The sequence below is a fragment of the Doryrhamphus excisus genome, chromosome 9, assembly GCF_030265055.1.
Source record: "Doryrhamphus excisus isolate RoL2022-K1 chromosome 9, RoL_Dexc_1.0, whole genome shotgun sequence".
Lineage (NCBI taxonomy): Eukaryota > Metazoa > Chordata > Actinopteri > Syngnathiformes > Syngnathidae > Doryrhamphus > Doryrhamphus excisus.
This window is the reverse complement of record NC_080474.1, coordinates 12,561,650-12,573,817: the sequence shown is the minus strand read 5'-3', so window position 1 is coordinate 12,573,817 and position 12,168 is coordinate 12,561,650. Positions and strand designations below refer to the sequence as shown.

Here is a 12,168-nt window from a genome sequence, read left to right as displayed (position 1 = left end):
CTCATAGCAACAAGCTGAAAGTATTGTTTGTGTCTACAGGACACCTGGAGGGGCTCAAGGAAAACCAACACCATTCACACCTTGATCTGTTTAATTAGAAAAAAACCTGAGATCATGTGCAGCCTCCCTCTTGATTGGTCAAGGTTCCATCAGCAGGAAGCTGAGGTCACTTCCTGGTTCGTACTCCACAGCAGGCTGTCCCCTATAGGGTGCCACACAGGCGTTGAAAGGTGCGACATCACGCACGCGCGCTCCTGAAATACTTACCTTGCAAAGAGTCGTGCCCTGGTGCTTCCCAACAGAGTGACTTGCCGTCCCTCCACCAGCAGCATGGAACCTTCACGAAGACCCTGGACAGACGTCACATGATTGCACGCCAGTTAGACCCTGTTCTACTCTACACAATGTCAGTGGTTTCTCACCAGAACTGATGGCGTGTCCGGCTCTTCATGGTACTGACTAATCCGCTGTTCTCTGGTCTCCTGCATGAGAATGTCATCTTATCATTTTTGATAACCTTGTTGTGGTCATGTGACCAGAGAGCTTTTGGCTTCATTCTACCCAGCCTGATAAGAGCAAGCTCATGAAGTTTGATCTAGCTGCCACACCTTGTTTGTGTTATCGAAAATAATTAGCCAAAAGGTGTCAAAGTGCACAAAGGGTAGGAGATAAGAGTGCTTCGTTTGCTCACCCCCATGTGACGACTGTTAGGGTCTGCATCTAGGAAGTGCGGGTTGATGTTGAAGGGGACGAGGCCGATGGCCATGAAAGAAGGCGGGAAGACAATTGGCATGTCGTTGGTGGTGCTGATGCTGACTGTGGCCACGTTGGTGCCAGCGCTGGAGCCCATATACGGGATGCCATCCTAGACCCAACAGGACAGAAAGATGGTAGTTTAGAATCAACACTGACTTGACGTCTGACTTGAGGTCAAAAGTTCACCTCCAGAACCCTCCTTCGGATCTCTTTCAGAAGATGGTTGTCATAGAGACACTTCAGCAGTCGGAAAGTGTTGCCTCCTCCTGTGGGACACACTGGACCTAAGTGGCCTGACACTGGATTGACAATTCATTAATACTTGACCTAAGTGGATTGACACTGACTGGATCGAAACCGGTCTAGTGGTTAGCACGCAGACCAGGGTAAAATTCCACCCTCGGCCATCTCTGTGTGGAGTTTGCATGTTCTCCCCATGCATGCGTGGGTTTTCTCCGGGTACTCCGGTTTCCTCCCACATTCCAAAAACATGCTAGGTTAATTGGCCACTACAAATTGTCCATGGGTATGAATGTGAGTGTGAATGGTTGTTTGTCTATATGTGCCCTGTGATTGGCTGGCGACCGTCCAGGGTGTACCCAGCCTCACGCCCAAAGACAGCTGGGATAGGCTCCAGCAGGAAATGAATGAATGAATGGATCGAAACCGTATTGACACAACCCACATATTTACACTAGATCTAAGTAGAATGACACTGGATTGAGACAGTACTAAAGTAAACTGGCATCCAACCAGACCGTCAAGTGAATATAAAAATGCTGACCAATAAAAATGGCTTCCGCCTTGTTAACGGCATCAATAGGGTCGGGGGCGTCGTGGATGCTGTCAAGCTCGTAACCTGCAAGAACATTGACATTGTGGTGTCACTTGGTCGTCACAAAAACTACAACAACACTGAACATGCTTGGCAGGGTTCTTCACCCACCGAGAGTTTTCAACTTTTTTCTGGCGGTCTCTGCGTAGGCGTCTCGGTCGTGAAGCGCATAGGGGACAAACAAGACCCTCTTCACATTTCTACAACAGCAAAGTATGAGTGTCAGTCATGTGACCTGTAAGAGCCCCCTGCTGGTCGTTAGTGGTAGCATAAAAATGCATTGAAGAGTTAAAAAAAAACACTGTTTACAAAGTAACAAAGTTAAGACTCCATGACGAGTTTCCTGTGAGCTGAACTCCTGCCAGGACATTACAGATACACGTCACGTGACACGAGCACGTGCCTAGTAAGTGAAAATAAGTGCGCTTCTCGTCAATGGACGTTGGCGCTCGTCGTACCTGCCTAGGAAGTGCGCTATGTGCTCCTGACAGTGGTCCAGGTAGCCGCTGCCGTGCAGGGTGGAGTTGGACACTAGTAGCAGTCTCCTGTTCATTGTCGGTGAAGTCCAGCTGCCTCTTACCCGAATGTCATGTGCGGTCATGTGACCAGCGCAGCAAAGTTCTAGTGGGGAGAGGAAGTCAGCGATTGACCAATCACAAAGGAGGATCATATTTTTTTTCAAATCCAGGTTCATACGTCATTTGGAGGGTGTTCTTAATGAAGTGACTGATTTGCTGACCCAATAGTTTTTCTCGTTCGTGTTTTATCGGCAGGCGATGACGTCACAAGCGGCGCCTCTGAAAGAGCGGTGGGCGGGGCTTAGTACCCACATCTGGATGAAAAACATCTGGACAGCTCGGTCCGCGTCCATGACGCTCTCTCAATCCGTCCAGGTACCGGACACACACCGAGCGACGTCCGAACGTCCCGGAAGACGATGGCTCGGTTCCGGACCATTTTGCTGACGGCTGTGGTCCTCCTGAGCGTCTGTGAGTTTCTCTATGTGTGCGTGTTTGTGTGTGAGAAAGAGAGAGGGGGCGGGAGGGAGGAGGTGGAAAAGTTTGAAAAAGTCCAAACGTTTGCGACGACGTGTTCTTTACAGGAACAAAACTATAAATTTAAATTGGAGGATAAACTGGCTGCAAATGGTTCATCAATAAAAAGGCAGGGTAGTGTTTAAAATGCACGATGCAGCAATTGTGTTGTTATGGATGGTATTATTAGCACATATATCAATTTGGCTAATAGTGTTTTCGTTTTCGTTTTTCTGTATTCACTTTTCTCATATACATTCTAGAACTAGGACAAATGTTGAAAAAACATTTATTTTAGTAAACGTGAACCAAAACATGGTCCAGACAACATCTGTGGTTGTATGTGGGCTAAAGAACAGTGTCCCATATATGCTGCCATATTTTTCCCTATGGACACAATATGTCCACACACTTTGTAAATATGCTGTTGTGTATCCCGCCTCTTGTCCGAAGTCAGCTGGGATAGGCTCCAGCATACCCCTGCAACCCTAATGCAACTAAGCAGCATAGACAATAGATGGATGGAAGTTTCTTGGGAATGGAGTTCACGAGAACATCACCGGTCGCCTCCCCTCTTTCAGGCCTCCATGACAACATCATAGAGCTGGTGGATGTTCGATTCCTTGCTCTCCTCCAACATCTGTTTGAGAATACCACACATATGCTCAATAGAGTTCAGGTCTATCCCCTTAACCATTAGCATCTTTAGCAAGGCATGTTGGAATACTGCCCTTATTCTGTCCTCGTTTTGGGATCTTTGACTACATTTATGTTCTTCATTCATTCATTTTCTACCACTTTTTCCTCACGAGGGTCGCGGGGGGTGCTGGAGCCTATCCCAGCTGTCTTGGGGCGAGAGGCGGGGTACACCCTGGACTGGTCGCCAGCCAATCACAGGGCACATATAGACAAACAACCATTCACACTCACCATTTATGTAATATAAGCAAATGTTTTTTATTACCTTGCGGTATAGCATGTTTACTTATGACATGGCTGTTTCTTCATGTATGTTAAGTGATGTCCTGATCTTGCTGGCTACAAAACTGTTTTATCTCCAGGTACTAAAACTGGAAACCGTGATGTAACCAGACGTAAACATTCCACCCTCTCACTAAGTGTTAGCATTGTATCTTTATTTTGTCAACATAAACAGAAATTGGCGGTAACCATGATGGCATTATCTTTTTATAAATGTCTGTTTCTGTCTTGTGTATGTGTGTCACTGTCCTTTTTACCACACACACACTTTGTTGCAGTGCCAGTCACTGTCCTCTCCAGCAAGAAAGCCAAGATGTGTGTGTCTGCGTGTGTGTATACAAAGATGTAGTCATGGTGTCTTGTAGCGCAATAAGGCGATCAAAATATTCTAGACAGCTGCCAGTACAGTATAGTACACCATAATGAACACAAAAAAGTGAGTACAATTATTAGCTTAGGTTATGCTTAAGTGTGTGTCACACAAGCATAAAAAGAAGTCAAGTAATAGTATACAATGTATACAATGCTAAAAATCCCGTTCACGTCTCCTCTTCTTCATCTGCGTCTGCTAGCGGCAGTGATGTCTCTGAGCCATCTCAACTTCAACCTGTGTAAGTGGTGCGAAACGTCCAGTCCGGCGTGCCAGGATGACATCTGCCTTTCCAACTGCTCCTTGTCCTCCTACTGCACTTCCCTGGAGGAGATCTGCGTCTCCATATGGTGAGCTAACAGGATGACACACTAAAGTTTTATTTATTTCTGCACTGGATTTAAAACAGGACTGGGTTATGATTTAAGACTACGTATATCTATGTTGACTTACACTGGATTGACTGTAGACCTGTAGCCCAACCCAGAACCCTAACCCCAAGTAGACTGACATTGGGTTTAAACAGACTGATGCAGACTGACAGTGGATCGGAACATAATTGACAATGCATTTACATTAGAGCTAAATCAATGGACACCGCATTTAAACAGGACTGAAGCAGACTCACACTGGATTGAGTTGGCTGTGTTTACACTAGATCAGGGGTCTCAAACTCAAATTACCTGGGGGCCACTGGAGCTAGGGTCTGGGCAAGGCTGGGCCGCATCAGGTTTTCAAAAAAAAAAAAACGCATTTATTAAAAACAGAAAAATATACAAACTTTTTCAGTGCTTTGGTTCCGATTTTCGACAATAAAAGCTCTGATAAAACATTCCACTGTTCTCAAATATCTTAATTTTTATTTTTCTGCACAAAATAAGATGAAAATAAACAAACAAGTCAAGAATAAAGAAAATCAATCAATCAGTAATAAATAAATATAATAATAATAAAATAATAATAAAATGGCAAATAATACAAGCTTAAGAAACCACATATAGTTGGTGGGTAGACAAATTATTTTTTTCAGATTAAAATTAACAAAACATTATTAGAGCCCTGTAGACATGACAAAACACGACTATAGTCACATTTATACTCTTTTTATTTACAACATATTGCGCAACTGCAGGGTCTTGAGACACATGCTAACTCGCAAACTAGAGAGCTAGCGACCTAAACGGTAGCCTTCAAGTTATTTCCTTTAAACTTAAATAGCCAAAAACTTACCACTTCCACACGGATAGGGAGGATAACTATTAACAGTTATTTAACCTTTAACATGAACATTAATCAAACGTAATATCTTTTTCTGGGTACATGATACCATACAGCATTCATATCAAACTTGCGCGGGCCGCACTAACATTAAACTTTCATATCAAGGCGGGGGCCTCAAACTAGTGTCCTGCGGGCCATATTTGGCTAGCGGGCTGCGTGTTTGAGACCCCTGCACCTAGATTGAAGTTGACCGACATGGGATTGAAACTGGTATGAAGTCGTAGTGAACCGGCACTGCATTGACACTAGACCTCAGTAGCTGGGTGAAACAGGAGTGACACTGCATTGACAGCGTGTTCTGGATCATACATCAGAGATGTCTGTGATGATGTAATTGTGTCTTTTCCAGGAGGAAGACAAATGGCACGGCGACAGTGCACACCATGTGTCACAACCCCGCGCTGCCGCTAGAAGGTGTGGAGGTGGGGCTTCTGCGCAACATCACTTCCAGGGAGTGTCATATGGTGGGGCAGCCAGCAGAAGTAGGCGTGGCCATGGTGTGCGCTTGCCGTGGCGAACACGAATGCAACGACAAGCTGATCTTTGCAGACGGTGAGCGAGACAGGACAGTGCGGTCATGTGACATGAGTGCACCCATGTGACTCATTCGTTGATTTTCAGGCTTCTCCAGGTTACAGAGCAAAGATGTGGCCCCTGTGGTGGCTGCTAGCCTGCTCCTGCCCCTCCTGCTGGCTGCCGTCGCCACAGTCGTCTTCTGTTTCCATCGCACACGCCACCAAGGCAAACACGGCTGCCCAGCCCACTTCTGGTGGCCCGCCAAAACCAACGTGGACCGTCCTTGTGTGGGCCAACTAGAGAGCAGTGTCCAAAGAGAGGAGTTGACTGCCAAGGTGGCACCACTTCACAGTAATGTGGGTGGGCCACTACCCATCAAGCTGGAGGCACTGCTGGGCAAAGGCCGCTTTGCCGAGGTCTGGAGGGCGTGTCTGCTTCCGGGCGACACGGTAGCAGTCAAAGTGTTTCCCGGCGCAGAATATGCCTCGTGGAGAAACGAGTGTGCCATCTTGTCTGATCCCGAGCTGAAACACGATAATGTTGTTGGATTCCGTGCAGCCGAAGTCCGGGGTCCAGTGGGTCACGCTATGACCGCATACTGGCTGGTCTTGACCTATCATGACCGCGGAAACCTGCAAGACTTCCTTGTGACTAATGTCCTCAGCTGGGAGGAACTAATTACCATGGCAACCAGCATTGCCCGCGGCTTGGCTCACCTTCACAGTGACACCACGCCCAATGGGTCACCCAAGGTTGGTAAACAATGTAATGAATTGAGAAGATGTAACGATGCTCGTTAAGGTAACATTCCTGCTTCAGGTGCCTGTGGCTCATCGGGATGTGAAGAGCAGCAACATTGTGCTGAAGAAGAATGGGGAATGTGTTCTGTGTGACTTCGGCCTGGCACTCAAACTGGACTTGTCCCTCACGGTGGACGACTATGCTAACAGTGGACAGGTAAAATCAAATAATATCATGGGAGCATTCCGAGGACAACCTGATCTATGTTGTGGTCTGCTCCAGGTGGGCACGGCTCGCTACATGGCTCCAGAGGTTCTGGAGTCCAGAGTGAACCTGGATGATGTGGAGGCCTTTAAGCAGATGGATGTTTACTCCATGGCTCTGGTCCTCTGGGAGATGGCTTCCCGATGCCACACCATCGGAGGTAGGAGAAGAACCAATCAGAAGTGCCCCTTTCCTTTTGGGTTTTCCTAGGCTAAATCGCCTTGGCAACAAGACCCACTCAACTGTGTGTGTGTGTAGAGGTGAACAACTATGAGCCAGCGTTTGGCTCCAAAGTGTGCGAGCATCCATGCGTTGACAGCATGAGAGACCTGGTGCTGAGGGACCGACGGCGACCTGACATTCCAACCGCCTGGACGCAGCATCAGGTACGTCATGTGGCCCTCAAATAGACCAACTTTGTTCCCTCCCAAGATGAATGGATTGGATGGATTGTGTGTGTGTTTAGGGAATGAACGTCTTCTGCTCCACCGTGGTGGAGTGCTGGGATCACGACCCTGAGGCCCGGCTGACGGCACCCTGTGTGCTGGAGCGCTTCACCACCCTGCAACGAGAAGAGGCAGAAACAGCGAACAGGTCAGAAGGTCACGAAAGTGGAGCAAAAACGTCAGAGGACGTCAGCTATGTTGAAAGCGTACCTCCTCTGTGATTCCATGAAGACATTTTTGTGCAGGCCGCTGGTCTCCACCTGGTGACCAGGTAAGCATGCCTGATGTCGTCACTGACAGCAGAAGTCATGTGACGCTGTGACTTCAACATCAACAAACAATCTTGTGATCCTTTCTTGCCAACTCTGCTGACCTAACACATTTTTTCTACCTAAAATGGTCAAGGGGAGGCATCCCAGTACATCACTTACAGCATGTGAAGCAACAGGAAGTGGCTTCTCCAACAGGGTCAACATCAAACAGTGCTGCTCTATCTGCTGGCTATGCTTTTTGTGTCTAATTGCACTAAGAAGCCTGGACAGACAGACTGTTTGCTGCTTTAGTTGGAAAGAAAAAAACAGAAATCATGCACTAAAAAAGCCGACCAGTGACATGTTTGTGGTGTGCGCTGCCCTTGACGCAAGGTTAGAAATTCTTTGAAGGTGCACATCAAGCTCAGCCAGACGGTTTGGAGGGGGCGGCGTTCGTCAGGCACCATTTGTAGTATCATGCAGGCTTAATTCCCAAACCCAGCTCTTAACCTTTCTACCAATACAGCCATATTGTGGATTGTAACCCCTGACCCCTTAATCCTACCCCAACCCAGAACCCTAACCCCTTAATCCTACCCCAACCCAGAACCCTAAACCCTTAATCCTACCCCAACCCAGAACCCCAAACCTTTAATCCTACCCAAACCCAGAACCCTAAACCGTTAATCCTACCCCAAAACATAACCCTAACCCCTTAATCCTACCCCAACCCAGAACCCTAACCCCATAATCCTACCCTAACCCCTTAATCCTACCCCAACCCAGAACCCTAACCTCTTAATCTTATCCCAACCCAGAACCCTAACCCCTTAATCCTACCCCAACCCAGAACCCTAACCCCTTAATCCTACCCCAACCCAGAACCCTAACCCCTTAATCCTATCCCAACCCAGAACCCTACCCCCTTAATCATATCCCAACCCAGAACCCTAACCCCTTAATCCTACCCCAACCCAGAACCTTAAACCCTTAATCCTACCCCAAACCATAACCCTAACCCCTTAATCCTACCCCAACCCAGAACCCTAACCCTTTAGTCCTACCCTAACCCCTTATCCTACCCCAACCCATAACCCTAACCTCTTAATCTTATCCCAACCCAGAACCCTGACCCCTTAATCCTACCCCAACCCATAACCCTTACCTCTTAATCTTATCCCAACCCAGAACCCTAACCCCTTAATCCTACACCAACCCAGAACGCTAGCCCCTTAATCCTAGCCCAACCCATAACCCTAACCCCTTAATCTTATCCCAACCCATAACCCAAACCCCTTAATCTTATCCCAACCCAGAACCCTAACCCCTTAATCCTATCCCAACCCAGAACCCTAACCCCTTAATCCTACCCCAACCCAGAACCCTAACCCCAAACCAGCTAACTAATTCTACCAACACAGCACAGAGCCCAAACTGATAAGCTGCTGGGCACCCAGTACAGATTATGTGCTATGTGAAGCACTACACCACCTGTGACCCCAGACCTTTGACTGTCTCACATAGTGGTCCAGTGGGTAGCGAACAAAACCAGATGCGTGATTATTTATATGGATAAAAGCTAAATGGAGATAATAAACATTTACAGAACATGACTCAGCAAATCATTTCAACTTTATTTTGTTTGTCAGCAGAAGAATTTGGACAGTGACATTGAATAAAACATGTGAAGGTTTGTATATGGATGTTTCGAATTATTATTATTATTATGTTCCTATATTTGTCCTTAAAAGAAGACACCCTCCTGGGTCAGTGGGATGTTTCCATCTCCTTGATCCACACAAAGCCCACCTGGGTGCCAAAATTGGGTCCATCTCGGACATGTGAGAAGAAGTCATTGGGGTGGCAGGAAGTGCACGGCGTCACGCGCGACCTGTCCGTCACCGTGTCATCATGGATATGCTCTGGCAGGATCCCGCCCCCCTGGAGGAGGAGCCTGTGGCAACCAATCACAAGTTGTAAGTGTTAAAGTGGACAAGGCTGGGAATTGTGAACAAAGCACCACCTGTTGGCCAGGCGGATGTTGACATGCGGCCTGGCTGACTGGGGTTCAGTAACGCAGTCCCGATGGAAGTTTGACGCCTGCGCTTTCTCCAGCGTGAAACAACACGCCCCCACCGATGGTCCCAGGACCACCAGGATGTTCCTGGCCTGGCACCCAAAGTGCATCACCATGGCCTCCACTGTTGCCATAGCAACCCCCATCAGGGTTCCTCTCCATCCTGAGTACCACAAAAAGTTGCTTCCTGCTTGATGGCACCTCACATACGTAGGTGATGGCACCTCACATACCTGCGTGAGCAACGCCTACCACCTTCGACACAGGATCAGCAAAGATGATTGGGATGCAGTCGGCTCCCGGAGCGGCGACTACTTTCCCCGGCCGATCGGTCACGATGGCGTCATAGTTCTCTGGCTCAGGTTCACCAATGATCCACACCTGGCTGGAATGCTTGACCTTCGGCAGATGGAGGTGGCGCGGGTGGAAACCGGCGTGGAGTGCCAGCCGCCGTCTGTTCTCCTGAACCACAGCAGGGGGATCACACCTCTTGCTGCTGCTGAACAAGTTCAAGGAGGACAAGGAGGGAATGTAGGACACGCCCCCTGAACGCGTGCTGAAACCATGGCCAAAACAATCTGCAGGTAAAGAAAAAAGACAGCATGTATAGTTTGAACTTAAACCTAAAAACCTGTGTAAAAATCCATCAATTTTCTATACCGCTTATCCTCACTAGGGTCACAGGCGTATGCTCGAGCCTATCCCAGCTGACTTCAGGCGAGATGGACACTCATTACGTTGCAAGATACCGGTAGATCGCCAAAGTAGTTTGGGTTGATAACGTAAACGTCACTTTGTAGATACATGTCTTATGACATCAGCTCCCCTCCTGATTCAGTAAGTCACTGTTGATGGACTTTACTGTTTATGGGGTGTCATACAACTTGTTGTCAAAAAATCAGAACTATCCCTTTAAGAAAAAATTAACTTAAAACATACAGTATGTACAAACAAACACTAAAAACTTTCAGCATAAGTGTATGTGGAATTACATTATGGAATGAATTGAGTAAGTCAAACAATGTACTAATATGAGTATTTGATGTTTACAAAGTACAGTATATGGAAGAACACCAATCCGTAGTGTCTGATATGACCATTTATTATTAATGCAATATTAAGCCAGATGTGTTTGTGTATTTACAGTCGAACCTTGGTTTTCATCCACCCCGATTTTCGTAGGATTTGATTTGTCTCCGTTTTTGTACAATGTCTTGATTACCATACGGTAACAGTGTGCTTAAAGGGGACCTATTATGCTTTTTCCACTTTTCTGACCTATAAATGTAGTTAGAATGCTGTATTATCATGTTAAACGATGCCAAAGTATCAGATAATGAAAGACGTTTGGCATGGCTCTGAATGCTGAATTTTCTTCCAACACCAGCTCCCTGTGACATCACAGTGAATCATACTTCCTTATATGGGCATTCCCGAATACAAGCTGTAGGCCTGCCCTCCCCGCTCTCCTGCACTGTGAAGATTTCACCTTGCAAGGAGTGTGACCAATCACAGCAGAGTGGGCGGGCCCAGAGGCAGGCCATGGATGGACTCAAATTAAAACAGACTGTTTTGACAAGCCAAGGAAATAAAGCTGGAATAGGTGCAGATTCTGGAAGATCTAGAAAGTTTTCTGTGCAGGTTATCATGTGAAGCTGCTCCGTTGGAGTCCACAACTCAATACAAATGGCCCAAAAGTAGCATAATGGGTCCCTTTTAACAAAATAGTCCACAGGATTCAGTGGCCAAGCAAAGCCGCCACACATTGATGAAGAATGGATAGGAATCCTTGTTGAGTTGGGAACCTATACGCAAGTTCCAGCCAGGGAATCCATTAATCATCTTTATTGTGCTTATGTGTGTTGGGGGGGGTATCTATTCATTGAATACACACAGAACAGTGAACACCTCATGTATGGATCTTCTTTCTTGCAGTGTGCACCGCACACACATTTTCTGAATGTTAAACTATTGGCTATTAGATATGTTTTGTGCTAATATTTATGTGTGTCTGGAATAAACTAATTTTTCGTATAAGAAAGGTTGTTGTGAACATGTATTACATCATGTTGTTACTATTCTGTATCACATAAAAACATCAGCTGACCGACATCATCCTTGTGTGTTGAAGTCACCTGGGATCAGCGATGACGTTAGCAGTCTAACGGGCCCGCCCAGCGCCGGAAGTGTGTGCAGAAAGGAACTGACGTCATCCTCCTCCTCATCAGGTGAGTGCGTGTGGCCAGGGCGGGGACATCCAAGCCTGTAGGTGAAGTGGTAAAGAGCCGTAAAAAGCAGCTGCTCGTACCGAAGCAGCCGCTCTCGACCCCGCTCACTCGTGATGACGCGCAGCGCGTGCACATCCAGGTCGTCTGCGGCCCGCTTTAGCCGGTATATGCTCTCGGCCGTGCAGCGCGAGTCCAGTAAATGCGCGTCCCCGTACGCGAACACCGGCGTGTCCGTGACGTCACAGCCGCCGAGCAGCACAAATAAGTGCGCGTGCGCTGCGGCCTCCTCGCGCAGCAGCCGATCAGTGCACCCGCAGCGGCAGGCGTGTGGGAGATCCAGCAGCACGACCGCGCACATTGTGCACGGCGGCCGCTTGCTTGCCTGCGC

General features: G+C 47.4%; 3 protein-coding genes across 5 annotated transcripts; 1 reads left to right on the top strand and 2 right to left on the bottom strand.

Annotated features, from left to right (window-relative positions):
• Positions 1 to 73: 73 nt before the first annotated feature.
• si:dkey-69o16.5 (Alpha-aspartyl dipeptidase-like) lies at positions 74 to 2,528 on the bottom strand. Of its 3 annotated transcripts, none has more exons than XM_058081622.1 (9): positions 2,288 to 2,528; positions 2,050 to 2,212; positions 1,703 to 1,791; positions 1,541 to 1,615; positions 943 to 1,022; positions 692 to 865; positions 423 to 482; positions 268 to 350; positions 74 to 202 (listed from the first exon to the last, which is right to left on the bottom strand). In XM_058081622.1, the coding sequence occupies exons 2-9, from the start codon at positions 2,190 to 2,192 to the stop codon at positions 139 to 141; spliced, it is 768 nt and encodes a 255-aa protein (XP_057937605.1). In that variant the 5' UTR covers positions 2,193 to 2,212; positions 2,288 to 2,528; the 3' UTR covers positions 74 to 138. The 3 variants fall into 3 exon arrangements, with proteins under 3 accessions (XP_057937605.1, XP_057937606.1, XP_057937603.1); XM_058081623.1 differs by having other exon boundaries at positions 2,331 to 2,528; XM_058081620.1 differs by lacking the exon at positions 2,288 to 2,528 and having other exon boundaries at positions 2,050 to 2,264.
• Positions 1,847 to 9,183, top strand: LOC131135565 (TGF-beta receptor type-2-like). Its single transcript, XM_058081618.1, has 8 exons — positions 1,847 to 2,580; positions 4,179 to 4,326; positions 5,607 to 5,809; positions 5,879 to 6,525; positions 6,593 to 6,730; positions 6,797 to 6,938; positions 7,037 to 7,164; positions 7,245 to 9,183. The coding sequence occupies exons 1-8, from the start codon at positions 2,529 to 2,531 to the stop codon at positions 7,443 to 7,445; spliced, it is 1,659 nt and encodes a 552-aa protein (XP_057937601.1). The 5' UTR covers positions 1,847 to 2,528; the 3' UTR covers positions 7,446 to 9,183.
• Positions 9,097 to 12,168, bottom strand: lacc1 (laccase (multicopper oxidoreductase) domain containing 1). Its single transcript, XM_058081619.1, has 4 exons — positions 11,688 to 12,168; positions 9,786 to 10,130; positions 9,499 to 9,715; positions 9,097 to 9,429 (listed from the first exon to the last, which is right to left on the bottom strand). Exons 1-4 carry the CDS (start codon positions 12,136 to 12,138, stop codon positions 9,243 to 9,245), a joined length of 1,200 nt encoding a protein of 399 aa, XP_057937602.1. The 5' UTR covers positions 12,139 to 12,168; the 3' UTR covers positions 9,097 to 9,242.

Bases quoted from the DNA above. Each gene is read 5' to 3' on its own strand.
- LOC131135565 (XM_058081618.1), top strand. From the start codon at position 2,529: ATGGCTCGGTTCCGGACCATTTTGCTGACGGCTGTGGTCCTCCTGAGC. The intron at 2,581-4,178 runs GTGAGTTTCTCT...TGCGTCTGCTAG, and splicing joins TGTGGTCCTCCTGAGCGTCT to CGGCAGTGATGTCTCTGAGC. The intron at 5,810-5,878 runs GTGAGCGAGACA...GTTGATTTTCAG, and splicing joins CAAGCTGATCTTTGCAGACG to GCTTCTCCAGGTTACAGAGC.
- lacc1 (XM_058081619.1), bottom strand. From the start codon at position 12,138: ATGTGCGCGGTCGTGCTGCTGGATCTCCCACACGCCTGCCGCTGCGGG. The intron at 10,131-11,687 runs GTGACTTCAACA...CTTTACCTGCAG, and splicing joins AACGTCATCGCTGATCCCAG to ATTGTTTTGGCCATGGTTTC. The intron at 9,430-9,498 runs GTGGTGCTTTGT...TGGTTGCCACAG, and splicing joins AACATCCGCCTGGCCAACAG to GCTCCTCCTCCAGGGGGGCG.
- si:dkey-69o16.5 (XM_058081620.1), bottom strand. From the start codon at position 2,261: ATGATCCTCCTTTGTGATTGGTCAATCGCTGACTTCCTCTCCCCACTA. The intron at 483-691 runs GTGAGCAAACGA...ATTCTCATGCAG, and splicing joins CTAACAGTCGTCACATGGGG to GAGACCAGAGAACAGCGGAT. The intron at 203-267 runs GTAAGTATTTCA...GGCACCCTATAG, and splicing joins AGGGCACGACTCTTTGCAAG to GGGACAGCCTGCTGTGGAGT.